The following is a 26890-nucleotide window of genomic DNA, read 5'->3' on the forward strand; positions in this document are numbered from 1 at the left end:
TAATCAAGGTTGCAGGCCTGGCTGCACTCCTAACCCCGCGGCCTCGTGCAGCCACAGCCGACAATGGCTCAAACCCATCTTTTTTAAAAAAAATGTCAGCTGCTTGGATTGTGTAAAAATACCATTACGACTTCTAGTCCTCAGTTAGAGCGTGGCGAATTATAGTTTACAGTATACGCCGAGTCTTGCCAAGATTCCTGTCCACAGCTCGTTGTAGAGATAAAGGAGCTCTTTTATACCAAACTAATTAGCACCTAACCATGAAAGTAAATGTGGGTTTTAAAAACCCATTTTTATAAAAAAAGGCTTTTTTAACTCCGTAAGGCAACAGCTTGGTGCACCTTTTCCCACACCTTATATTGTCCTCTTTTGGTTTATGTGTAGTAACTTATTGTTTTGATACCACTGGTTACGGGTTTTAGTTTTTTCTCATTATTTGGTCTTTATGTTTTGTTCTTTTATTGTTGTTTTTATTTTGTCTGTATTTCATTGTATCTGTGCAAACTATGTTTAGAAAGGTGCTATACAAATAAAGATTACTCCCAAGTTAAACTGTTTTTGTCAGCACCCATGTGAAACAACAACCACCAAACTCCAAAAAAATAGAAAGTGAGTGCTTAAAGGGACATTAAGAAGTCCGTATGAATCCACAGGCAGTTTTTAGTGATACTGTTGAGAGTTCGGCAGCGCGACTCCACTGAAATACACTTTAAAATGTTCCAGTTATATATGTGCACATGTTATTCGACCACAAGCAGAGCAACAGAGCAAACATTTCACATATATTTCAGAGTGTGTTTGGATTTTTTGTGCATATTTAGGAAATGCAAAACACATGTAGATTTTGGGAGGGCACTTTTATATGTTTTTTTACAAACTAATTACCACCTAACCATGAAAGTAAATGGGTGGCGATGACAGTGGCAGGGTGAGAATAATGAAATTTGACACATCTTACTCCCAAGTTAAACTGTTTTGTCAGCATGTGAAACAACAACCACCACCAAACTCCAAAAAATAGAAAGTGAGTGCTTAAAGGGACATTAAGAAGTCAGTGTGAATCCACAGGCAGTTTTTTTAGTGATCCTGTTGAGAGTCCTGGTGATATACCATGGGGCATTTTCACCCATGAGTCAGGGACTGTCATCAGCTTCCTCATCATGCAACCTCTGGAAAGAGTCAAGCTGTGTTATCAATCCCACAGCTGCTGTTGCCCAATAGAGAGAGAGAGAGAGAGAGAGAGAAAGTGGGCTGGGCTGGGCTGTTCACCCCCAAGGCTTTATAAAATTCCCTCATACATCCGCCTTCATGCGCTGCACGTTATAAACAAAGCAACTCTTCTGTCTCTGCTACAATCTGCCTGTTTGACAAGAGAGAGAAAGTTTTTGTGGACTTTTTTGTTTGTTTCCATCTGCGGGAGTTTTCATCTCAGGACAATCACACAGTTTAATCCACAGGTAGGTTTCTACTCCAGATGATTTGTCATTATTATGTTTTTTATTATAAGAAACTGGGCGCGTTTTACTCCCCAGTTGTTTTGTTAGTCTCGCAGCGTGTCTGAGCACGTTGTTGTTCCAGTTTGTTTGGCAGAGCGACTCCACTGAACATGCACTTTAACATGTTTCACTTGTATGTGCACATTTTAGTCGAGCAACAGAGCAAACATTTCACATATATTTCAGAGTGGATTTTTTTTGTGCATATTTAAGAAAATGCAAAACACATGTAGATTTTGGGAGGGCACTTTTATATGTTTTGTATATTTCTAAAAGCATGCATTTTGTTAGTAGGCCTATAAGGTAGGGCACACCTGTGTGCAGCATGTCAGCAGGTATAGGCCTACAGGAAACTTGATTAAGATGCTTTTCACACGTGACACTGGATACACAAACACACTCAAGCAGGATCTTTTCATGGTTGCAAATTTTGTGAGAGCAATAATTTCATAACAAATCCTCTTTGCTTTAGCCATGGTATAAAGAAAACAAACCAAAACATGCATGAGGGTGTGGGCAGTGGGGGGTAGGGAGGGGATAGAGCTAAAGTCAAAATCTGAAATTGTTTTGTGCCAAAATATAAAGCATATCATCCATTGGTTACTACCAAAACAACACTGTATCCTGACCTGTTTTAAGGTTCTGTTTAGTTTTCCAGCTTAATCTAATGTCTTCAATCCTGTCTAAAAGATTTTGAACCTGATCTCAGGAGGATACGTCTCATAATAAACAGCAGCAGCTGCTTGAACCCCTAAAAAAAACACCCTGACCCCCACTCACCAACTCAACGGAGACACCCACATTTTGATATCTTTTACAATCTGAGAATGTAGGTCTGTGACAGCTTAGTCCAGCAGGCCTGCTGCTGCCGCGCTGATATTTCAGAACCAGGGATTTGACAGATTAAGCGAGTTCCCAAAGATTAGGGAAGCAATCATTGTTTCTACAGATGGAAGCCGCCCGTGCTCGTGGATTTAAAACTACATGGAGGCGTTGGATGGATGGAGGGAGGATGGCCTGGCCTTGTTTCTGGCTCACTAATATTGAGCCTCGCTGTCCAAATCTAATCAGTACATATGTTTTCTCTCTCTCACTCAGCGAACAGAAAGAGTTTGAGCTCATGCTGTTTTGTAACTTGGATGTTCTGGCTTAACGTAGTGTGGCATATCTCTGGATTTGCTGTGGTAAAACAAGCACTAATGTGTTATGTGGGCCCGCATCAGTGTTGTTGTTTTCCTCTAAAAGCTCAAGCCACATTATCTCGCTCAAGTGAAAACATTGGATTTTCCCAAAAAGTCTGCTTTTCAGGAATCAACATATAAAACCTAATCAGGAGAGTTATGGATTATCAATTGGATGGTAAAAGCATTATAGTCATGTAAAGTCTTCATTAAAGATGACCTATTGTGCTTTTTTTCAAGTTCATACTTGTATTTTGGGTTTCTACTAGAACATGTTTACATGCTTTAAAGTTAAAAAAAAACAACTCTTTATGCTTTTCAGCCTCCGTCTGAAACGCTGTTTGAGCTCCTGCCCCCCCCGTCAGTCTCCTCTGATTGGTCAGCTGACCGACTCTGTGATTTGTGAATTGAACCAAACTCTTCTGACTCCGCTCCAGCGCCGCTCTAACTAGCGCTAGCTTTGTTTGACGGCGTGCAAAACTAGCTGCTAGGCAGGTGTTATGCAAATGTATTACTTGGTGACATCACCATGTTACGAAAGAAAAGGGCGGGGCTTCAGGCAATGCGTTTCAGGCAGTTCAGAAGCAGTGTTTCTCCCTTTGGCGTGGATGTTGGGCTTTGTAACTTTGCAGACTTTTTACTTGCACAAAAAACTACAGTCTACAACACACTAAAGGAAAAAGAAAAAAAACATCCTCTTTAATAGTGCATGTTGTCGTGGGACTTTCAGTCAACAAGTGATGCTTATTTCCACGTCTTGTTTCAGAAGTAGTGAAACCGTACAGGCCAGTATTTCACTGCAAAGTACAGAGGTTGTATTCTCTGTTATGCAGCTGATTTTGGGCTACACATTTTGGATGGTCCCGAGCCTATATCCTCCCACTGTTTCCTGTTCAAGATTGCATAACACAGTCTCACTTCTGCCAGGCCAAAGCTGCTTCACTGAATAGTTGCTTTTCTTCCCCACAGCCTGACATCTTCTAAAAAAAAAAGAAAGAAAAGAAAACCCACATGAGTTTCAAAAGGGAATGTGCATGTATGAACTGGTTTGACTTGGTTAAAGACTGACTGTTGCCAATGACACCAAGCCAGTTTTGGAGTGAATCCAGTTTAAAGAGAGCCCCCTGCCGCAGCAGCAACATAAAACCCCTGTGAGAAAAAGATGCACTGCAAAAACATCACTCTCCTTTTAATATAATTGTTCTGTAGCAGTGATTTTCAATGCCAAATATTTGACATGACATAAGTCTACATCATCTATGACATTAATTTGACAAATCATTACATGACTCACTTCTCATTGCTTGGGATTAGGATCCTGTGGGGTTAAATTTAAAACGCCTGCCTCCCTCTGCTCATCTTGGTCAGGTGAAACATTAGCTCAGTGAGACAAACAGTTGGAGGCCCACCGCTGGTGTAAACAACAGGTGACCTAGTTGTCTCAGCCAGCTTCTCTCTCTGTGCTGCCAACCTGCTAACAGGTGGTGATGATAGCCAAGTACAGAGGAAGTCTGCACTCTGTTTTCCTCTCACGTCTGCTTTTACGAAGCGGCGTTTGAAAACAGGCTTGAAAATAGGCTTAGAGGATTTTCCCCCATGTTGATGCGTGCGCTGACTTTTCCCCCATTTTTCTAATCTGAAGTTCGTTTTCCAACATTGTGAACGTGACTTCTCTCACATGGCTGTGGAATCTCAACGGGGGCTGATCTCTTGTTGTCCTCTTCAACAAAGCGCCTGCAGTGCGACGGCGGCCATGTTTTTCAAGGCCTCGGCAGAAAAATGAACCTGTTGTTTGATACTCCTCTTCCTCTGAGCTATTGTGAGATCCGGCTGGCTCCGGTCTCTCCCGGTCAGAGGAGCATGTGTGTGTGTGTGTGTGTCAGTCTAGGGCGTGTTCGGCCGGACATCTCCACATCTGAAATGTGATGAATCACTTCCTCTAAAAGACCACCTCGCTCCGACAAGCCCGCTGCAGTGCTGTCCTGTAGGTCGATGTTGATTAGTTGTGGCTGTATACAGCGAACAAACGGAAAGACGGAGAGCACAAAACAGATGGAATGAGTCTGGAAAGAGCAAACATAGCAACCAAGCAGAAACCAAGACAAACAGAGAAAAGCGCACAGAAAGTCAGCAGAGGGGATGAAAAGAGTCTGGGGATGTATCGATGGAAACCGGGGTGTCTGTTGCTTCCTGTGTGTGAGGGTCAGTGAAGGGGGCAAAACCCCTGGCTCCCAGGAGCCACCGGTGCCAGCGGACAAAGAGGCCTTTTAACTGGCTAATTTAATTTGCATGCAGAGCCGCAGCCTGCCCGGTCTCTCCTCCAAAACACAGCATCATGACCAGCAGCTTCTCTTCACACTCCCCCTTTCCTTTCTTTATTTTTCTTCCCCTTTTTGTAATACACTCCCAAATCTTGAAACCATTATTAGGGAGGGACAGTTTTCAGTTCTACGAGTCCTCAAAAACCATGTGTAGATGATTTGGGCCACAGCACAGTATTTCAGGCACGTTTCAGTAGGGTGGGAATTACTCAGCAATCATCATTTCTTTTGGCCTGCCTACCTGCTATCCCAGGTTGTCTGAGAATTTCTCGAAGTCTGTCTCGGTGGGCGGTTCACAGGTGTGGCCCTTTTACGTGGAACACATGTTAGTGCAGATCGCAGCACCAGTCCCTGCATGTTTCCGTGTCTGTACACTTGTGTACGTGAGTGCGATCAGGTCCTTAGTAGTTTCTTTTTATGACCTTTGTGTAAATAAGAAACACGCCCGCCAGAAAGCTCAGCCAATATGTCATTTGATTGTCTGCAAGTCAGCCTGCTATTAGCCCAACAACCTCTACCACCACACCTTTTTTTTTTTAGAAAGAGGTTTGAGTAAAATGATGATAGTCCATTGAAAAGAACATGCCTAAGTTTGGGGAAATCTTTTCCCACCACACATTATCCAATGTAACCTGAAGCGTCTCAAACACAGGTTGAACCAGTTGCGCCCTAACTCCTCTGATCTCTCTGACACACAGGCTCTGCCGCTCTCTGAAATGGATGACATCCAGGTTGTTGAGTCCAAACCCTTGCTGGTCGACAGGGAACTGCCGGTATGTATCCTGAATCGAGCCAAGACAAACAGTGTTTGAGGAGAATTCTCAGAAACCTGCTCGAGTACTAATATATCGCTCAGCTTTGCATGGGTTATACCTGATGAAGTTTCTTGTGTGGTTCATTAGTACATCTGTGTTTTAGCCAGCAACAATATATATAAGTGCAAGCATACAGTTTGAGCAGAAGCAGAGCTAATCCAAGCCCAAGCAGGGGTTATTTGAGTGTGAGGACGTGGTTTTGAGGATAAAGCATTACAAATGTGAAATCAATAAGTCATGCTCTCAAATTGAAACGCCACACTCTTGAATAAAGATAGGAAAAAAGCTCCTTACATGTAAGAATTTGTGCACATTTTAAATGAATACCACCGGTGCTGTTCACAGAAAAACACAAACATGATTATAAATTACTTTCATTTCTGTCAAAAAAGTCTGAGCCACCAAGGTAGTAGAAAACATACTCTGTGGATTAATTATTTTGGTAATTAAAAATAGTTGAACCATATTGAAAGGTTATCTTTTTTGAAGGAGAATATACTAATAAGAACTCAGAAAGCACTCAGTAATAGACATGTTTAAACCTCATCTGGATTTGCATTATAATACAAATCGTGAGATTCAATCATTTGTGCCAGGTTTGTTTTGTTCAAGTAAGTGTAGCAGTTCATTAGAAAATAGAAATAAAATGTATAATCTCACAATTAGCTATTCATTGTGGACCTGGACTTGGATCTGCACCATAATATTAAATGCCACACTAACTAATAAACTTAAACCATAATGGAAAAAAGAGAGTTTTGGCCGTATAAGCCACGGGGTAAAGCTATGAATCTCTCTAATACTGTACATTTCTTATGTTCTTTATCAGATTAGGGTTCCCTTAAATGATTGGACCTATAGGTAGGTTTGTGTGAACGTTTCTGTGCAGAGTTCTGAAGGTTTGCTGACCTTTTGTTTACAACTACAATATTGTGCAGTTGAAAGTATCCTCAGTGTCTCATGACGGGTCGTATGGATGTGAAAATACATTCAGTGACAGGATGGCGCCCTCAGGATATTAGATTATAGCATGCTACAATTGCATTAGTTTTGTCTTTTCATGACTGTTTTTTTTCCTTGCAGGGCCTGAGAGAGGCTGTGCAGCAGCTCGTTATCAAGGTATGCAATAAGATCCAGCATGCATCTCTCCCAACCCAGCTTTGTTATTTGAAGCTTGTGTCGACAGATGATAGCAATTACTGGTTGTATATACAGATGGTTTTATTCTATATTTTATAATTTGAGCCTGTTTGGTACCATCTAGTGGTGGATAAAAAAGAAACACTAACAACATAGTTGTTGCAGTGGCTCATCCTTCATGACGATGACCTTTCATCTGCTGGGATTTTATTAGGACTGAAATCTAATTGGGCCTTCACTAATTCAGTCGGCTACCGAGGGTGATGAAACACAGATATAACAGTGCATCAACCCTTTCACTTCACACACACATTTTGAATGGTATATGAATGCTGCTGAGTCTGGGGGGCCTCTCAGCACCTTGGACAGCGCTCAGACCCTCACGGTCAGAAAAAGAAGTTGCTGAACATAGTGGCTCCAGAGTGTGTGAGGATATGGGTTTACTGGTCAGGCAGTCAGTGGGCGGAGATCCTTCACAAAGCTTTTTCAAGAGGCCCATAAAGCTGTGTGACAGGTTGGATGACCTGAATCCAGGGCAAGGTTTATGATATGTCTCTGTGGCGGCTAATTCTCCAACAATTAGTGACGTAGGATTAGTCGAGGGTGACGATATTGCCTGTTTACTGCCTGACATTCACAACAAATGCATATAGACTCACACGTACACATGTCATGTCGCAGGATTATCTCGCATGTGTAGAGGGAGGGAGGGAGGGTGGGTGGGTGGAGCGAGGCGCGCGGTAGATGTTGTTTACGTCCAGTAAATAGGTGATACACCTCCTTGGATGTCACATCAGGTCATCTTGTACAGTGTGCTAGACCTACAGGTCACGTCACCATAGGGTGGACCTTTTTTAGAATTCAATCCGCACACAAACTGTTTGATTTCAAAAGGTTATTTAGGTGAAAATATAGAAATGTATGGCTGTACACAAACATTTTTCTCCTATAATAACACTGTTCTGATATATTCACCAGTTTATTTTCATTAGAGTTATATCTTTGAAGAATTATATTCCAAAATGAGGTGCAACTTCCCATCTCAAATACACACAAATCTTGAGAATTAACAGCATTTAGAGTTTAAGCTTTTATTTTGAAATACATAGTATTCTGTCTGTATTGCTCTAGGTTATATAAGCCCATTAAATCAGTCAGTCATGGACTGTTTATGGAGTGTTTTTAGGAAATTTTGATGACCGTCATTTTTAGCAGAAAAGGCTACAAATAGCTAAACAAAGACTGTTAAATTTTAGGATTTTAGTTAAAGGTTCCTCACTTTAGATGTAATTTTGGAACTGTTTTGCTGAATGTCTACCCCTCCCTCATTCATTCAGCACTGATCACAAACACTCATACGTACTCATCATGTCAACACTGTAGCCAATGCCCCCTCTGTCTGACATTGGTTGATCCAATTTAGGGATCTCTCCATCTAGAGTTAGCTTGTTTTGACCAGCCTGCAAGGCACCATGGGAGGCCGGGAGCTTAGGTCGACTGGTAAGCAGCAGGGGTATAAAACGCAGCTCTCAGAGCAGCGCTTTACAACTTCAGAGGCTTAATACCAACGTTTGGTTCTATAGCTCAGGGAGCCACTGCCACTACACTTTAAAAAAAAAAAAAAAAATTTTGAACTCCTCTCCTGCAAACATGGTTCTGGAGGATTCTGACGTGGAAATGGTGGTTGCTGAGATTGAAGTCAGCGTGAGTAAACGCTTTATTGAAATGTTTGAGCAGTTTCCAGTGAATTATGGGATTATGCTCCCGTGCTGGAGTTGTAGAACAGGTGGCAGCGCTGAATCGAGTTTTATGGTTGTGGTTTATTAAGGAATGGACTGGATTTTAATAAGTGGATAATCTTTTAAATGGTTTGGCAGTTTTGCAGTAATAAAAAATAACTAAATAAAAAAGTGTTAAATTATTAAAATTACTCCGGTTTCAGGTCAATTGTTGATCCTGAACAGGATAAGCGGTTACAGATAATGGATGGATGGATATTGTGAAAAATTGAAAGAAAAGAAAAGTTGATGCCATTTAAGAAAATTCATACAACTAAATGAGGCAATAATAAAACCTTTTGTGAATGCATCATTTAACATGAAGATCCTGTGTGGCTAATTTGGTCATTTTATGAAATTTGTGTTTAACAGATGCATTTTAATTGCAAATTGTAGTTAGTGGATATAATGATAAGGTGCAACATTTTTTTTTTTTTTTTTTTTTAAGCTTAAATCGTAATTCTTTGATATGTTTACTTCGAATGTTGTTAAATTGTTTATTTTCCCACATTTTTTATGCTAAGTTTGGTCATTTTTTTGCCTCTATAGGAGCACGATGTGGAGACTCCTTATGGAAGAATTCACTGTACAATGAAGGGGGTTCCCAAGGGTGACAGACCAGTCATCCTCACCTTCCATGACATTGGACTGAACCGTAAGCCTGGCTCCTTATTCAGCTCAATCTACGTGAAACATCTGTTGTTGTGCCTAAAGCTTGGGGGTGTTTTGAATTACCGCCCCACGTGGGATCAGATTAGGTTCACCAAGCTAACTTTACAGTATCTAAACTCTTACTGACATATTGTCAAATATTGTAAGACGATGAGGCACCTGCATGTTGTACAAAAACAAACAAGTCTTGCACTTATTCTCCGGTTACTGGAGGTCATTTCTACTTATCAGCCAAGTATCGCTCATCCACTCCTTTTTTTTTTTTTTTTTTTTGACTTTTTCCAGACAAAACCTGCTGGGGCACGCTCTTCAACCACGAAGACATGTCGGAGATCATGCAGCACTTTGCCGTGGTTCACGTTGACGCCCCCGGGCAGCATGAGGGAGCTAACACCTTTTCCACTGGGTGAGCCAGACACACACACACACACACACACACACACACAAGCACTTAATGTATGTCAAGCAGTCTGTGACCTTTGACCGAAGATAACTGCGGATGTACTTAAGACGACCTAATTTGACAGGTGTGTTGCGGGGACGGGTGTTTATCTCGTTCAGCCTAATCTCTGCTTTAATGGTGGTGGGACTTTGCTTCATGTTACCTGAGCTTACCATGATATGAAAACAGATGGCTGATATCAGCAATATAGATCAATGATTAGATAGCGGTTATTATTAAAATGTTAACTATTAATATGTAATAATATGCTCTTTGTTTTCCAGATACGAGTACCCTTCCATGGACCAGCTCTCTGAGACCCTCCCACTGGTGTTGAAGCACTTTGGGTAAATTGAGCTGCAGTTTTCACACTCACTCTTCACACTGTTATTTAGGATATTTTCTAACCTGTTGTTCTAACAGTATCCCCGTATGTCTGACCGCAGGCTGAAGAGTGTTCTCGGTATGGGCAGCGGAGCCGGGGCCTACGTTCTGACCAGATTCGCTGTAAGTTTGGCCCCGTCCCCTCTCAATCGGGCTTAATCATTATTAGAGTTTTAATCATTTTAGGATTAACAGAGCCAGCTAATGTGTTTCTTCTTTTTGCTGACTTTGGCAATATAACGCTGCTTATTGCTTGAGCCTGCTGAGCCATGAAAGCCTCAGGAATGTTCCAGATCAGCTCAACACTAACACTGTGCCCAATAGGAAGTCTCACTCTGTTGACACAAGGCGGACAGAGATACAACTTTTAACCACCTTGCTGTAGCCTTCTCTGTAACTAAATCAAGTGTGCATCATTGCACAATATGTCATTTTTTTTATCTCAAATATATATAACCAGAAGAGTCTGCAGAATATATCATAAAAGATGTAATCCTAATAATAACCTAAACAACCCAAGAGCTGTTTAAAACCATAAAAATAACTACGACTAATCCAACACATAACATTGTTAGCCTGAAGAGACATGAAACCCAGTTTTTGCACATATATTTGGTGTTACACTTGTAATAAATCACTAATTTCAAGTTGTGTGTGTTTTAGCTGGACTACCCGAACATGGTGGAGGGGCTGCTGGCCATCAACATCAACCCATGTGCTGAGGGATGGATGGACTGGGCTGCACACAAGGTAACACACACACATTAATAGCTCAAACATACACACATAACGAACCTTTTTAAATGATTGTCTGAAACATCACCAGTACGGAGGACAAAAACTGCCAAAAAGACTGAAGACTGAAGACTGAAGACTGGAGTTGATAAGCAGCGAGCTGGCTAGCATATAGTCAATCTATGCACTCTATCCCCATGACACATGTTGAATGACCGCACCCTCATTTCCTCATGAAAGAAGAAATGTAAAAAAGAAAAGAGTACAGAAATAAGTTTGGGGAAATAAACGGGGGGAAATGCAAAGGGAAAATCATGAAGGAATAAATACATACAATTGAATAATGATTAAATAGATTTAAAATAAATACAAAAATAATTTTAAAAGTTAATGATAAATAGATAAAAGTGAGATAAATAAAGAAGAAAATTAAAACAAAATCAGTTCGTCACATTTCATCAATTAATTAACGCCTACATTTATTTTTAATATTACTTTTTCTTAATTTAATGACTTATTTATTTATTTACTCAGTCATTTATTTTTGATTTTGGCATGTTCTGTCCTCCATACCACCAGAAGCTATCTGAAAACTGAGAATGTTGGACTGGCAGAGCAAACAAAAACACATTAATCTGCTTTAAAGCTAAAAGAAGTTTTTATGTCTAATTTCAGATCACCGGCTGGACCAGCGCCATGCCCGACATAATCATCGGCCACCTCTTTGGAAAGGTACAGATTAAAATTCTCTTTGTTTTATGTTGCAGGGCAGTATGTGGTTAAGTGGCTTTTCTAGGTCTTTAGGTCTCAGTGAGTTAACACAGATTTTGTGTTTGGTCTCCACAGGAGGAGATCCACCACAACCAAGACCTGATCGGAACATACCGCCACCACATCTTAAATGACATGAACCAGTTTAACCTGCATCTCTTTATCAAGGCCTACGAAAGGTAAAGAAAACACATACAAGTCGGTCGGCTAAAAATACACCAAGTTAAGTGCAACCCAACTTAACTTTCAATTGACAACAATATGAAGATTATCTATAACGCACGTCTGTCTCTGCAGTCGGAGGGATCTGGAGATTGAGAGGCCGATCCCTGGAAGCCACGTCAGAACCCTCAAGTGAGTTGTCATCGAGCAACAATCGACAACATCACCTGCTGCATATTTGATCTAAATCATTATATTAAATATACTATTTCACCAACGCTGATTTGCCATTCTATGTGTCTCCTTTATCCAGGTGCCCTTCACTGCTGGTGGTTGGCGACAGCTCTCCTGCTGTGGAGGCCGTGGTGAGTTCAGGAACAATCTCTGTCGTTCACACAGCCGTTAAAAACGAGGCTCAAATGCTAATGATTAGATAGACTTCCCACCACCGTTAACCCAGCACCTTGTGCTGCCAGGACGTGTTTTCTATTCACTCCAGTCGCCTGTCCCATTTGTGACCGCAACTGAAAATTTCTTATCATACTATATCTAGTATTTGGGCACATTTCACTACCATTTTTGCAATAGACAGAAAAAAACAGTAGTCAGTCCCACGTGCCCAAATACTTGATATAGTATCATAAGAAAATGGATGTATTTCAGGAACTACAAGGAGCACAATCAAGTATTTGGTATCTATGAACTCATAACAAGTTGAATATCAAATACATGCACACATATGCAGTGTAAAGAAAACATTTCATATGGAAAACATTCAATAAACACAATGTTGTAATTTTTCATGTGATCTAAGAAATTTCAAAAATGAACTGTTAGATACTTGACCAAAGTATGTCCGTACCAAATTGTAAGACTTTTGACCAATCGGAAAAAATATTGTGGTATTTTTCCTTATCATATTAAATATAGTCTTTGGACACAAATGGGTTAAGCCCAAGATATATGCAAGATTAAAAGCTTAAGGACAACAGTTTAACATGATTTAGGCAAGAACAAAGTTGGGAACAGAAAGCAAGTGATGCAGAGTAGATTTAATCTGTTAAAGGTGAATGACTGTTACTGCTTTTAGCTCGACGAGGTGCTCCAAATCCCCCAAAAAGCATTAGATTTCTCAGCATTTATGAGCCATAGCCAGCGATTATAGGTGATACATTAAAACCTTACTTTCAAGTTCAACATTATGTAACATTTTATTTTACATTATTTTAGCCATAGCAATATATACTTTACTGATTAAATGTGTTTTATTTGTACCTGCAGGTTGAGTGCAACACCAAGCTGGATCCAACAAAGACTACCCTGCTTAAGGTAAGCAGGGCTGTTTCCCTCCCTCCTCCGCCTCCTGCCCCATATCCTCATTCAGATTATAATAGCCTTGATGGAAACGCATCGGCTGATAAGATTTCCAGTGGCTCAGTATTTACCTGGTGACTTATTAACCAGGGGTAGGAGAGCTGAATGCGTCCTCGGAGGCGACGTGCGTATGCATATCGCCTCTGAGGACGCAATCTGCTGCGACTGACCTACTTGCGTTAGCCCGTGGCAGCCTTTTATGATCCACAACTGACACCAAATGGCTGTTGGAGCTAAAATGGGTGTCATTTATTGGGGTTAACTGTTCAGGGTGTAGAGCAACACTGATCGGAGGTAGCAGGGACAAGGTGTTCAAGTGTAATGGGGGGTAATGGCGTGTGTCCACCGCTGTGCGAATGTACAACATGCTCAATGCTAATGGCCTCTTTTTGTGTTTTCCCTGCTCGCTCCAGATGTCTGACTGCGGAGGCATGCCCCAGGTCGACCAGGTGTGTATGTCTATGTTTGTGTGACAGAAACAGAGCGTGTTGTGGAGCAGGCTGGATAATCGGCGCAGGTGGACGTGTGCATGGCATAAGAAGGTTGCATTTAAGAGCATTAGCAAGTTGCAGATATGAACCACAGTAGTCAGGTTGTAATCCTCCACCTGCTCACACCAGCTGTCATATCTCAGACCCTGAGCAGTAAGCTGGATGAGAGATTGAGTCTGTCAATATTATGTCAACAAGTGTGATAATTAATGACAAGAGGACTAATTATCTCCCTACTTGTGTTGTTTTCCCTCTCCCTGCAGCCTGCCAAACTCACAGAAGCTTTCAAGTACTTCATTCAGGGCATGGGATACAGTAAGTATTCGAGGCATGCAGTGGTTTTACTTGGTGACATGCACTTAGATTTACACAATTTTTGTAAACTATTTTTAAACGTTGTACTTTTTTTTCTGGTGCCGTTAGTGTTTGCAGAGTTCACCCACATTTTCCTCACCCCTGTGTTGGTTAATAAATGACCCATGTACTCACGGTGTGACTTGAACTCAGCCTATGAGGTCAACTCCAGATGTTTGTTGTACTGCAAAATGTGCAGAGAACAGCAGTGGAAGAAGTAGTCAGACTAAAAGTATCACTGCTTGACTAAAAAGAGATAGATTTTTTTTTAAAGCCTGAAAACAGAGCCATGAGGAAGTTCAGAAGTCTAGTTATCTCTAAGAACATTTGAATTACAATATGCTGAAAGGTTATTATTGAATTTTTGCCCAATGATGCCAAAAATGTCTGCCTGCTGAAGCTTTAAACCATGGAATTTAAATACTCAAATTAAGTGCAAGTACCTCAGAGATTCACTTGAGTAAATGTATTTAGTTTCTTCCATGTATAAAGATGGACGACGCGTCTCCACTTTCTTCCACTGTACAGAAGTGAAGCCAAAATATCACACATGATGTTTCTCCCCCTTTTTATGGCATCAATTAAATAATTAAAACCAAACTGAACATACATCCGCGCGATACGAACTATCTAAAACGACAGTAACCATATTGAGGAAAACTCTATTTGCCGTGTACTTTGACTTTTAGTTTGTCCCATCCGCTAACATGGAGGGGGCGGGACTTATGACATATACTGCAGCCAGCCACCAGGGGGCGATCGAGATGTTTTGGCTTCACTTTAGGGGAGCTGTCATGTCGTCCATCTTTATATAGTCTTTCTTCACAGTAACACCAGAACGATCTTCAGTCAACACATTTACTAAATCATCCTCCTCCTCCTCCTCCTTTCTCCCCAGTGCCTGCCGCCAGCATGACCCGCTTGGTCCGTTCCCGCACCGCCTCCGGCTCCAGCGTCACCTCCTTCGAGGGCAACCGCTCCCGCTCCCACACCACCGAGGGCAACCGCAGCCGCAGTCACACGGCCGACAACCAGCGCGGCCGCTCCCACACGAGTGGCTCCATGGACGGCACAGGCAACAGCAATGTGGACCAAGCCGCGCCTAAGTCCACCGAAGTGTCCTGCTAAAGTGAAAACCTTCACTCTCCGGGCACCCAAAACCCTCTCAAGGGCCCTTCGGTCTGTGCTGCGCTGCCTCTAACTGACACACACACACATTCCTACGCACACACACACACCGATGTGGAGAGGGACACTGAGATAGCATACTTGGTATTGTAAAAAAACGCACAATGGACTCTCGCCTGCAGACCGTGCAGCTGAGACGCCCCAATTAGAAATGAAGATGTCTTTTGAGTTGGAGGTCAGGGTCGACTGTATGCCTGTTTTGTCATTCTGTTGAACATACCTGAACAGAAAACGCTCCTGAGCTCCGTGGTCAGGTGAGTGTGTCGTTAGGGGCAACGCAGCATCTGGGGACACCGAAGCCGAGAATGTCGGAGAAAGCTGTGGCTGCCAGTACACCAGCTTGTACATGTATCTCTCATAATCTCTTACATATAAAAAACATTTTAATTTCCATTTCTGTGTTCCCTCATCCCGTTTTTATCCATTTTTACCATATTGACACGGCTTTCTCAAATATACCTGATTGTAAATGACTGTTTTTTTTCTGTTCTCACTGTAATTGTTTGATCATTTACTCTTTATTTTCCATGTCTGAGGTGTTGTCGTTTGTACGTAGGAGCACATTTTGTAGACACATGTGGAGAGAGAATGGGGAGGCACTTGGTTGAATAAACTTTGTAACTTTGAAAATTAAGGTACAGCAAATTTTGTTTCACTGTGCAAATATCACATTGTTAAACTTAAAGAATGAGCATTTTTTTTAGTACATTTCATATGATTTGTCACGAATCACAAACACTCTGAAAAACAACATTCAAAAGCTTTTACATTGTATGCTTTATTAATGGATCATGGCTTCAGACATAAAGTATTTTCTCTTTTTTTACAATTATTTCTATGCAATCAAGCACAATGGAACAAAGATGTGCCATGGAATTGTTCTTTTCTTTTTTAGACGTGATGCTCCTATGTGGTTGTGGATTTTTGGGTGAGTGATAGGTCCACATGTTAACATGAGGATAGCCATAGAACTTACCTGACACCTTTTACTCCCGTATTTTACTTTTGCAATACGGCAACACTTTTGCTTTGTAGAACACATACACAGCTTTGTAAAGATGCGATGCACAACTGTCTAATGCTGTAGAAAAGCATTAAAATGACATAACAGTTTGTATTTATTAAAAAAATGACAATAAAAAAAACTTGTAACTGATCTTCCCTGATCCTGTCATTATTGCATATTTGGACATGTGGTCCTAAAATAAGGCTTCGTCCATTTCTGCCGCTTTTACATTTATTATAAAGTAAATTCCATGAAATATAAAGGAGAATATCTACAGTAAAACCTTATCTAAGTGAGTTTAAAGACAGACAATGTTGACTGCTATTGAAAGCACCTCAAGAAAATTGCATATGTTATTACATAAGCTACATAAATAAATTAAGCCTTCAATATTTCACACACTCACTGGCTGAATATTTTTTTTTTCATTTGCAAAGCACTGCCTCATATATTCTTCAAAAGCACGTCATGCTTTACACATATTTCATATTTACAGATTTTTCCAATAGGAAAAAAAAAGGCCGTAAGAAAATCCCTTGTACATAATCGTCACAAATATAAAACACTGCGTGAGAAAAAGAAGCCAGAAAAAGGTCAAGTTCATCCCGTGACCGCCTCCTGCTAGTTCATGATCTCTGAGTGACCGTAGTAACTCTCCAGGTCGGCGAAGATGTCGTTGGGGTTTTTGCAGCTGAGGTTGCAGAAGCAAGCCTGGACCCACAGCATCTTCCAGGTGAACCCTGTCCCGTTGGGACACTCAAACTCCACGTCGATTGTTTTGGACTTGTAGGGGATGCAGCAGCGCTCGTCTGTGCAGACACCGCAGTATTTGGGCCTGTACTGCTTCCTGCTGGTGCAGCCGGAGATGGTGAGGTTGGAGGACAGCTCTTCCCTGTAGATGTTCAGACATTTCTTTCCTGGCTGTTGGAGGAAGAGAGTAGAAAGGGTGTAAACGTCTGGGAACCTTTTTAACATCCAGTTTTTATCATGCAAATCATTGTTAGACTACACACTACCTTGATGTGTTTGGTGATGTCGACCTCGCAGGGCCGCAGGGTGCAGAGGCGAGACTCTTTGACCATCTCGCACTCGTCGTTGGCGTTGGAGATCCTCAGGGACAGGCCGCGGCCACAGCTCCTTGAGCAGGGGCTCCATGAGGTAGTCTGGGTAATGCAGTTCTTGTGCCAGCTCCTGGTCTCAGCTGGATCAGCATAGAGACCTGAGGTAAACAGATCATGTCTACAACTGACTGCTACACTTCATGTTTGATACATATTAGTTCTATTTAAATAAAGCACCAGTGTATAAAATAATCTCTACAATCATCTACATACAAATGTTATCAATAAGACCTTAAACTAACAACAAAGAAAGTCAAAAGCCCCGAAAACTGTTTAAAAGGTTTTGAGAAACCTGCTGATAACACAGAGGGGTAGTTTGAGGGCAAGTTGAGGACAGTTCCTACATTTATAATATCTTACCAAGAGAAGCACAGGAACCTTCTGTTGTCTCTGTTTTTAATCTAAATCTTTAAATTGTGTTTCCCTTGTAATCTGGATCAGATTTGAGTCCTTATGCAACACAAAGAGTTCTCCGTCCACATTGATCCCTCCGCAGCACTGCTGCAATAAATGACTGGACGCGACCCAAAAACAGTGTGAGGGCTTCCACAGGAAAGGATCGGTCCGTCCCTGCACACACACACACACACCCAGACTTCATGGTCCTCCTGGACTCACATAACTACAGATGTTTGCACTGCCAATTCCAAACACAGCTGCTGCTACGTATCAGATCCAATTGTATCCATCTGCTATTGAAATAAATTCTTTCTTCTACAAAATATGTACTTGTAGATTAGCACTAATGTATTATCAGAAGAGACCACAGGGGATTTTTTTAAATACTTAGCATTCCTTGGCCTCTTGCGACCTTTTTTTTCCTTTTAAATGTACAATGCATTGAACTGCTGTACATATGAAGTCATTCAGAGAACTGCATCTACAATGATATCCTTCAGATCACACCGCCCTTTAAAAAGCCTCCCGAACCTAAGAATTAGTTACATAACCATGCTTATAAAGCAATGACAATGCTTTCTTTTATTACATAGCATTAAGTTGTTGTGCTCTCTCACAATAGTTGAAGCATTCCCTTTGATTTAGCTTTTTCCCTTGATGTTTTCAGACTCAGCTGTGAACTGTGATGCATTTCAGTGGGCTGGAAGGAAATTAGGGGATTCGGCAGAGCTATTGGGAGTTGGAGAGTTTGCAAGATAAAGCTCAACTTCACCTCGCAACAGAACACTACCCCTGCTAGTGTATATATATATATATATATATATATATATTCAAGGCGTCCTACCCTCTACTGCATGTCGCGGCGCCGTCTTGCGCCCTCTTTTGGGTTCATCACAGATCCATTGCTCACAGCATTGTCCCTTGACTTTGACCCGGCGTGGCGTTTGGCACCACACCCGTGGTGGCTGGGACTCTGTGCAGAGCGCCACACAGCCGATGGCGCCGTTCACACACACGCACTGGTATTTACAGCTGGGCTTGAAGCTCTGCCCGTTACGGTAGATCACGCCGTCGTGCTCGCAGCCTGTTCCCACCATATCTGGCAGAGAGGGATGACAAGCAGTCAAGTATTATACAGACATGACACATGAGACATGCAATAAGGCAAACACTTTTCTCACTTCTGTGTGCAACATGTAGGCAGCAGTGGAATGTAAGAAAGTACATTTACTCAAGTAGTGTATTTAAGTACAATTTTGAGGTACTTGCACTTTACTTAGGAGTATTTCCATTTTATGCTACTTTATACATCTACCCCATCATATTTCAGAGAGAATTACTGTACTTTTTATTCCATTACATTTATGTGACAGCTTTAGTTACTAGTTACTTTTTACAGATTCAGATTAATACAAAATATAACTAATATTCAACAGTGATCAACTAATAAATTATGATTTTTTATTATAGAGCATCAATAATTATAAACCAATAATATAAATGGGACATTCTGCATAATGAGTACTTCTACTTTTGGTACTTTAAGTATATTCAGTGCTTATATTTATGTTCTTTTACTTAAGTAAAATTTTGAATGCAGGACAGAACAGAGTTTTCTTACAATGTGATATTAGTACTTTTACTTAAGTAAACATTCTGAGTACTTCTTCCACCACTGCGTGTAGGATAAATGACTTTCTGGTTTGACGCTTTCTGTTGCAGGCTGATATCACACAATAACAACGATGTGAATGATAAAATTATAAAATATAAAATACATTTTGCTAGTGACAATATTATAATGTACAAGCCAACATTCTCTATTTCTGTCATGTCCCGCTCTCCTCTAAGGTTATGTTTTCCTTGTTTCCAGTATTCACTTATTATTTCCTGTTATATTTCCCACCTGTGTGATTATCTGCCCCTCATCCTGATTGTTTTCGCCTGTCCCTCGTTATCACCCTCCTTTCATTGTGTCTGTGCCAGTTCATCTTAGCGTTTAGCGTTCCAGCCTCGTTTCCTCGAGTATCCCTCATGTGATTTACACGTTTCTTCTGTGTATATAGACTCTGTCTTTGCCTAGGGTTTTTTGCTACCTTTGCCTGTTTCTGGACTGACTTCCCATGTACTGCACCTGATTCTGGTAAGTTAAGTGTTTGAGTCCTTGTGGTTTCACCTGATGTTACAATTTGAGTGTGAACAGTGAAACATATGGAATGTCTAAATTAGATTTAGGGCTAAGTCTGGAGCATAGACTGTATATAAGAAGTTGAGTGGACGTAGTCATCATTTCAATCATCCATTGGTTTGTGGACTACCGTTTTGAAGCCTTCAGTTCGGCATTTTGGCCGTCACCATCTTGTTTTTTTGCAACCAGAAGTGATACGAGAGGGTGGAGCTATGTACAACCGAACGCTAAATAAGATGTTTTTTAGGTGATCAAAATGTTAGTATTAATTTTCATGAACTGAAAACACACTGTGAAAGGGTTTAAGTTGTAAGACAAAAACAAGGACAACTCCCAGACTGGACAACGCCGTGGTAGCGACCTGTTAATCACACTGTAGCCCCGCCATAAAGCATACCCTGCTTTATGGTCTATTTGACTCTAAATGGGACCATAATTTACTAAATGAACATCATGCTGCATTGAAGAAGACTTGAAACTAAAGATTGAGACCATAAACTCATGTTTACAATGTTTACTGAGGTAATAAATCAAGTGAGAAGTAGGGTCATTTTCTCATAGACTTCTATACAATCAGACTTCTTTTAGCAACCAGAGGAGTCGCCCCCTGCTGGCTATTAGAAAGAATGCAAGTTTAAGGCACTTCCACATTATTAATACTAAAAGCTTGTTTCGCATGTCCAGGAGTTGGATATCATTTCCCATGTGTAAACATCCCCAAAACATATGGAATTCAGGCGTTTGATGTCGACAAGTCACTTCCATAGGTGGTTTGTAATACGAACCACATCACATCTTTTGTGGACGTGCAACTGTTGTCATTGTGTTTGTGGTTTAATTCAGCAGGATATCACAGTGATGGAAGCAAACAGAGCTCTGCACATAAATATATGCTGTCAAAATGCGTCATGTAACTACAAACTACTGAAATAACAAACAGAAATCAGAGCTTGCATGCTGCTGCCTGTGGTACCAAGCAGACAACTGCATCAGTATTCTGGTCAAGTAACACCTGTGTTGTTGCTACGACAACCCGTGTTGATATGGCAGCAAACACCTAGCCTACAATCTGGTCACTTGCAGTCTGTGCTGCAGTGTGGACAGTAAACCTAAAATACATCAGAACATAAACTACAACCCGCTGTGTAAAATCTGTTTGTTTTGTTGGTTTTGGTGAGTGACACTTACATGCACACAATCCTTTTTCGTACCTCGGCTTGTCCGAGCTGTAGTCACAGTACAGTCCCTTGTGGTAGTCGCATGTGTCGGCCTCGTTGCACACCTCGCCCACCTGCCGGGCGCAGGTCTTGCAGCAGTCACAGCCGTCCATGAGGAGGCTCACCCCCGGTGGACAGGTGGGGTTGACCTTGGGGCATTCGCAGGGCCACTTGCAGTACTGCGTGCGGTTGTATAGGTCCACGGCTGGGGATGTGACAGCTATGGCGGGCGGCATGGCAGTGGAATTCTGGGAGTAGGCCTGGAGAGAGGAAAGAGGGCAAATTAAGCCTAAAATAAAACAAGACTCTGAGTATATGTCTGGACTGTGTATGGTCAGTCTGTGAATTTGTGGCTGAGTTGTTACACAAATTGTCAGTGGTCATGTCTATAATGTTAAATGCAGCAGTAGGTCCGGCGAGGACACTAAACGACGCGCTGCTCCACTCAACTGGCCATTCAAGCGTCGACGTACCCTATCATGCAATGCACTTGATTGGTCCCTGGGTTTTCTGCTTGCCGTTTCAAATAGCAAAATGTTCTGTTATTCCGTCTAAACAATCCACAAAAATCAACTTCTGAAAACCTTTTAAGCAACAAATAGGCGATGCCACTACTGAATCTCGTTTCATTTTAGAACCGGATCGCCTAGTTTCACAGCTTGGTACAAGTTTCGTGATCCGGACGCGTCGCGCTGGACGGGCTCTTTTGCATAAAGTTGAACTTTATGCAAATACAGACCCTCTCCAACTCACCGCAACACTCCCACCATGCACTGGGCGACTGCTTCTCCTGCTTTCCACAGGAAATGAATGGAAAGCGTTGAGACGCCCTCCGTCACCGGATCTGGTGGAAATGTGCCAATGGAGGAGCACTCGCTCCAGTGAGTGGAACTGAAAACGTGAAAGGACTGTTCCCGCCTTTTTGTTTTGAAATAGTAACGGCCATCACTCAGTCATTCACTTATCTGGCCGGTCCAGCCAAAAATAAATCCAAGCCAATTTCACTAAAATATGTTTTTGTTGACATTATGACCAATTGCCTTGTCAATATGCAATCAATTATTCTCTGTACCATCATGAATGAACCTTCAAACCTATTACACCTAAAGTCACATAAAGTCACATAAAGTAATAGGCTTCAGTAGAAAATCAAAATGCCATCTTTTATTACATGAAAGGTATTTGACCCCATGGGGCGATGCAATATTCTTAATATACTTAATCCTGAATTCTTCCATATCCTGCCCTCTTTGGTCTCAAACACCTCACTGCTTACATTATGAAACACATGGCAGCCCGCTGACGTCTGCTCATGCTGTGTAATAAATCAACTAAGCCTATAAAAAGGAATAAAATAAAATAAACACCCAGTGGAGATAATCTTATTAAAGCATTGACATAGCCTAGTCGTGTATGTAGGCCTACTTAACACTCTGAAAGAATTCCATAATCATATTTCAAATCTGCAACTCTGCTGAACAGTGACATGAAAACGTCTTAAACAACTTAACTCTTGGCTCTTACGAGCTGTTCTGTGAAGCCAAGATCACCCAGTAAACAGCTCTGCGGCTCTTAAAAGCAGATGTTCTCACTGAAACAGGCCACATGAGCCACATTAACAGCCTAGCACTTGAGTGGAGGTTAGTGTTGGACAGTGGATGCGTGAGTCTCAACAGAGGAGGCTTGTCTTTTTTTGATTTGTGTTTTTCTGATGTCACTTTTTAGAGGCCAAATTCAACTCTGCTTGTTTTTGAGAACACAGTGTGCTCGGGAAAAAAGCCAGGAGATTGTCTCTGGGTCATCGTTCAGAGAGAGAAACACTGAGATGTTCTTCTTAGGTAAAGAACTTGACAAAACTATACATCCTTACAACTAATATGATACTTGGAGTATGTTAATTTTCACTAAACTCACATGAAATGATAATAAAATCACAATCGTAAGGATTAAGACACATTGAAGCAGTAGCAGACGTCATAATTGCCACACTATTGTCTGGTCTAGACAGGGAGGCAAACATCTGTGTCCTATATTGTCTGTATACTCATAAATCATAATATCATCCATATGCTCAGCGCGCTGCACTTTAGTAAGGTGCTTCTGATCCACATGCACACACTTAATCTGCAATTAATTGTGAGGAAACATGCTTAATCATCTTACCCCATGTCATATCCCTGAGCTTTTTCCCCGCACTTCATGAGTTATGGTCATATTAATAACGTTAATGCAGATAAATGAGTTTTAATGGTGGCCGTGCCACTGAACCATTCCTCAGAGGAGTTAATTTAGCCTGCAGTTATCGGTCTAATTTACAGAGAAGGGGGGAAAAAACAAACACGGCTCCAAAGCTGTCCATCACTCTAACAAAGACAGGAGAGCAGAGAGGTGGGAGTTTCATAAGTTAATTATGGAAACATGGGGCAAGCCTAATGCAATCATCAGCCTGAAATCATTTATCTTTGCTCACTAAATTCAGCATGATTTTATTTTAAAAGTATTTAATCGCTGTCGGGAAAGGGCGTAATAACAGAGCACTAAATGAATTAGAGAAACAGATATTTAAGAAAACTTGAGCGTGACTACAAGCAGAGAAAGACGTTCCAATAATTTGGTGATCTCAAAATATTCCGATTTTATGGATATTTATGACACAATTCTTCAGTATCGTCATCTCTTTGAATGTTTTCCAGTGTGACTTCAAATAGCTGTCATATTTTGGTGATGGCCAGTTAATGATAATGGTGTTTCATTTTAAGTACAGATTACCTTTTTCCTCCTGTCAGATCAGATGACCTTTGACCTGTGAACCAGGCAGACTTCCTCAGGGAAGTGGGAAAACAATTGAAAAAGGACACTTTTCCCAAAAAGTCCAGAGGGAAATAGACAAACTGTCACTGGGGTGCTGTTTTCTTAAATTTCCCTCAAAAAGCTTGTGACACTTAAAGGAGGAAACATGACTTTGAACAGTTTACAACAGTTTACAACTGTTCAAACAGGTTTAAAAGTTTAAAAGATGCTATAGGGCTGCAGCGATACAGCCAAAATCATGATATTGCATGTTTTCTGATAATTCAATAAATAAATAGTCTATCTATCTATCTATCTATCTATCTATATATATATATATATGTATATATATATATATATAACCACATGGTAAAGCCTATTTTTGTATACTCCTGTTTGAATTAAATACTTGACAAATGAAAAGTATTTCTCATTTTAAGAACTTGAGTGCAAAATGAACATAACTGAAATTAAATTATGATGATAAAAAATAAATACAATAGACATTTTGATATCGTTTTGACAATATATATCATATTGCCCAGCATTATTATGAAAGTAAGAGGAATGTGAAAAATTGCATTAAACATTACATTATCAGCTAAAATTATAGTAACATCCCATATGAAATAATGTATGACTTCTTTTTTTTATTATTGTTTTTATTTTATTTTTTACAAAATATCACCATTTAGACCAGTTCAGTCTATTTTGACAAACATAAATTACTTTTCCAATTGCTAAATGGCTTTAAAACTGTCAAAACCGAGAAGATTACAATATTTTGTAATAAATAACTCTTTTTTTCCCCCCCAAATATCCCAAATATCCAAAAGCTGAGCCACAGACTAGATAGTTTAATGGGGGGACTGTAGGAAATAAGGGATGCCAGAAAACTTTAATGAAGCCGTTTAAAAAAGCTGTTTCCTTTATAACCACGAGGTGTCACTAAAACATAACAAACGATGGGAAGTGAAGCTGCAGTGTGGCAACTGCCAGCATCTCACACACACTCTCAAGTTTAACCCGGTTAGAGAAGATGATTGATGACAAAACTTCTCTTCAGAAACATGCATAGAGGGATATAATGGGGTTAGTCAGGTTAGTCAGTCAATTCAGTCAAGCTTATTATACTCTGTCACAAGTCCAGAAAACTTGCACTGACTTTTGGAGCCACATCTACAGATCTACAGCCAACTAATGTCTGATGTCATGACATAATAATTTGTTACCTTGAATGAAGTGGTTACTATAAACTCACCACTGAGTAGGCCACCACAAAAGTCCATAAGCTATTGAAATACTCTATAATAAAATAAAACCGGTCAGAAGTCTCTTCTGTGAAGTAATAGAAACACACTGTAAACCCCCATAGGAAGATTATAGTAGCTTTTCACGCTGACTAAATAGGAACACTGGCACTGCAGGACAGATAATAATGCACTATACTAACTTTTAACAGTCTCTTCTGCACTATATTCACTTTTTTTTTAATAGTCGTGTATCACAGCTGTTATCCTGCATTATATTCAGTTTTAACAGTTTTCCTCATCTCCTTGTATTTTTATATCTTGTATATTTTTTTTGTACTTTGCACTACTAACTTTTTTTACTGCCTTTTTACTAACATGTTTTGCAATATGGAACTGTGATGCTGGAAACTTGAATTTCCCTCAGGATCAATAAAGTTACTATCTATCTATCTATCTATCTATCTATCTACTAAATGGGCAATAGAGATGCATATTCTCAGAATAATGTTAACCTCACAACTCTGCATCCTGAAAGTGAGCTACAGATTGCTCATTAAAAAAACAAACATCTCCAGTGTGTGTATATATATATATATATCTCCTCCATCCCACCTGTTGAATCCCGGCTGCAGTTAGAATCCACAACAGGAGCCAACTCATCACTGGTGCGGAGCTGCAAATGCATCGAGTCCAGAACTAGTCCCGTTTCTAAATGTCCGCAGGTGAGCTACATCCTCCTCCTCCAAGTCCCGTCGCTGCTGTCATCTCTGTGCTTCTCTGTCTGTCTGTCTGTCTGTGTGTCTCTGTTAAACTGTCCGGGCTGACGTAAGGTCTGAGAGGAGGACAAGCATCGCATACTGAAGACAGACAGGAGGACGGTTCCCTCTCTTTCTTTCTCCTCTGCTCCACTTTCACCCGATCCTCCTCCTCCTCCTCCTCCTCCTCCTCAGCACTACATGGTAGCCCCGGTGGTTATACAGGGCGGGTCTGGAAACCCAGAGACACTCACAGAGACTCTCTGAGGTCCCTCTCTGACACATGTGTTACTCACATGTAGCCTGTATACATTAAAAGCTATTGCATGGTTGCTTTAATAATTTAGCCTCTCCATGCTGGCCGTGAGAGGTCCTTCCCTATAACTTCAATAAGTGATGGGTGGCAAAACCCACAGTCCTCATTCTGTGCAAAAAAAACATTAAATTAATCTTTAATCTTTAATCTTTCTGTTTGTAACTTTCAGAAATGCTTGTTAACAGGGACACCTGTGGCCGTTAAGTCAACGAAAGTCAGCGTCGGGCCCGCGCTTTTGATTGCTCTACATAGACATGAACGAGCATCGCTCAAAACAGTGAGGCGACACACGTCAGCTAAAACCACAATATCACTCTATATTTCAGCTGCTTGCAGTAATGTTAGCTGACCAGACGAAGGTCTCTCCATGAATCTCTGCTGATCCTAGTGTTGGCTTTAGAGAAACGTTATCGTCTCCGACTCTGCCCGCAGGGGAGACACCGGAGTTTTGGTCAGAGACGATAACGTTTCTCTCTGCGGAGCCCCGTCACTTCACAAGACACGGGAAACCTCTGTTGGTCTGGAGGAGCTGCAGCAGTTA

The 26890-nt window shown here is 41.0% G+C and overlaps 2 protein-coding genes across 3 annotated transcripts; one reads left to right on the forward strand and one right to left on the reverse strand.

Annotated features, from left to right (window-relative positions):
* The first annotated feature begins 1291 nt into the window (after positions 1-1291).
* ndrg1a (N-myc downstream regulated 1a) lies at positions 1292-16460 on the forward strand. 2 transcript variants are annotated; one of them, XM_074612913.1, is made up of 16 exons: positions 1292-1457; positions 5697-5771; positions 6897-6932; positions 9281-9386; positions 9689-9809; positions 10130-10192; positions 10292-10352; positions 10893-10979; positions 11640-11696; positions 11811-11914; positions 12033-12089; positions 12211-12262; positions 13179-13226; positions 13685-13720; positions 14026-14077; positions 15015-16460. In XM_074612913.1, the coding sequence occupies exons 2-16, from the start codon at positions 5715-5717 to the stop codon at positions 15242-15244; spliced, it is 1167 nt and encodes a 388-aa protein (XP_074469014.1). In that variant the 5' UTR covers positions 1292-1457; positions 5697-5714; the 3' UTR covers positions 15245-16460. The 2 variants fall into 2 exon arrangements, with proteins under 2 accessions (XP_074469014.1, XP_074469015.1); XM_074612914.1 differs by lacking the exons at positions 1292-1457; positions 5697-5771; positions 6897-6932 and adding an exon at positions 8507-8657.
* ccn4a (cellular communication network factor 4a) lies at positions 16058-26185 on the reverse strand. Its single transcript, XM_074612915.1, has 5 exons — positions 25891-26185; positions 21207-21495; positions 18675-18929; positions 17327-17529; positions 16058-17231 (listed from the first exon to the last, which is right to left on the reverse strand). The coding sequence occupies exons 1-5, from the start codon at positions 25936-25938 to the stop codon at positions 16932-16934; spliced, it is 1095 nt and encodes a 364-aa protein (XP_074469016.1). The 5' UTR covers positions 25939-26185; the 3' UTR covers positions 16058-16931.
* Positions 26186-26890: the final 705 nt, after the last annotated feature.

The sequence above is a fragment of the Sebastes fasciatus genome, chromosome 17 (genome assembly GCF_043250625.1).
Source record: "Sebastes fasciatus isolate fSebFas1 chromosome 17, fSebFas1.pri, whole genome shotgun sequence".
NCBI classification, from domain to species: Eukaryota; Metazoa; Chordata; class Actinopteri; order Perciformes; family Sebastidae; genus Sebastes; species Sebastes fasciatus.

Coding starts and splice junctions, on each gene's coding strand:
- ccn4a (XM_074612915.1), bottom strand. CDS start 25,938: ATGAGTTGGCTCCTGTTGTGGATTCTAACTGCAGCCGGGATTCAACAG. Junction 21,496..25,890: donor CTGCAGCCGGGATTCAACAG/GTGGGATGGAGG, acceptor TCCTCTCTCCAG/GCCTACTCCCAGAATTCCAC. Junction 17,232..17,326: donor ACATCACCAAACACATCAAG/GTAGTGTGTAGT, acceptor TTCCTCCAACAG/CCAGGAAAGAAATGTCTGAA.
- ndrg1a (XM_074612913.1), top strand. CDS start 5,715: ATGGATGACATCCAGGTTGTTGAGTCCAAACCCTTGCTGGTCGACAGG. Junction 9,810..10,129: donor GCTAACACCTTTTCCACTGG/GTGAGCCAGACA, acceptor TTTGTTTTCCAG/ATACGAGTACCCTTCCATGG. Junction 10,353..10,892: donor ACGTTCTGACCAGATTCGCT/GTAAGTTTGGCC, acceptor TGTGTGTTTTAG/CTGGACTACCCGAACATGGT.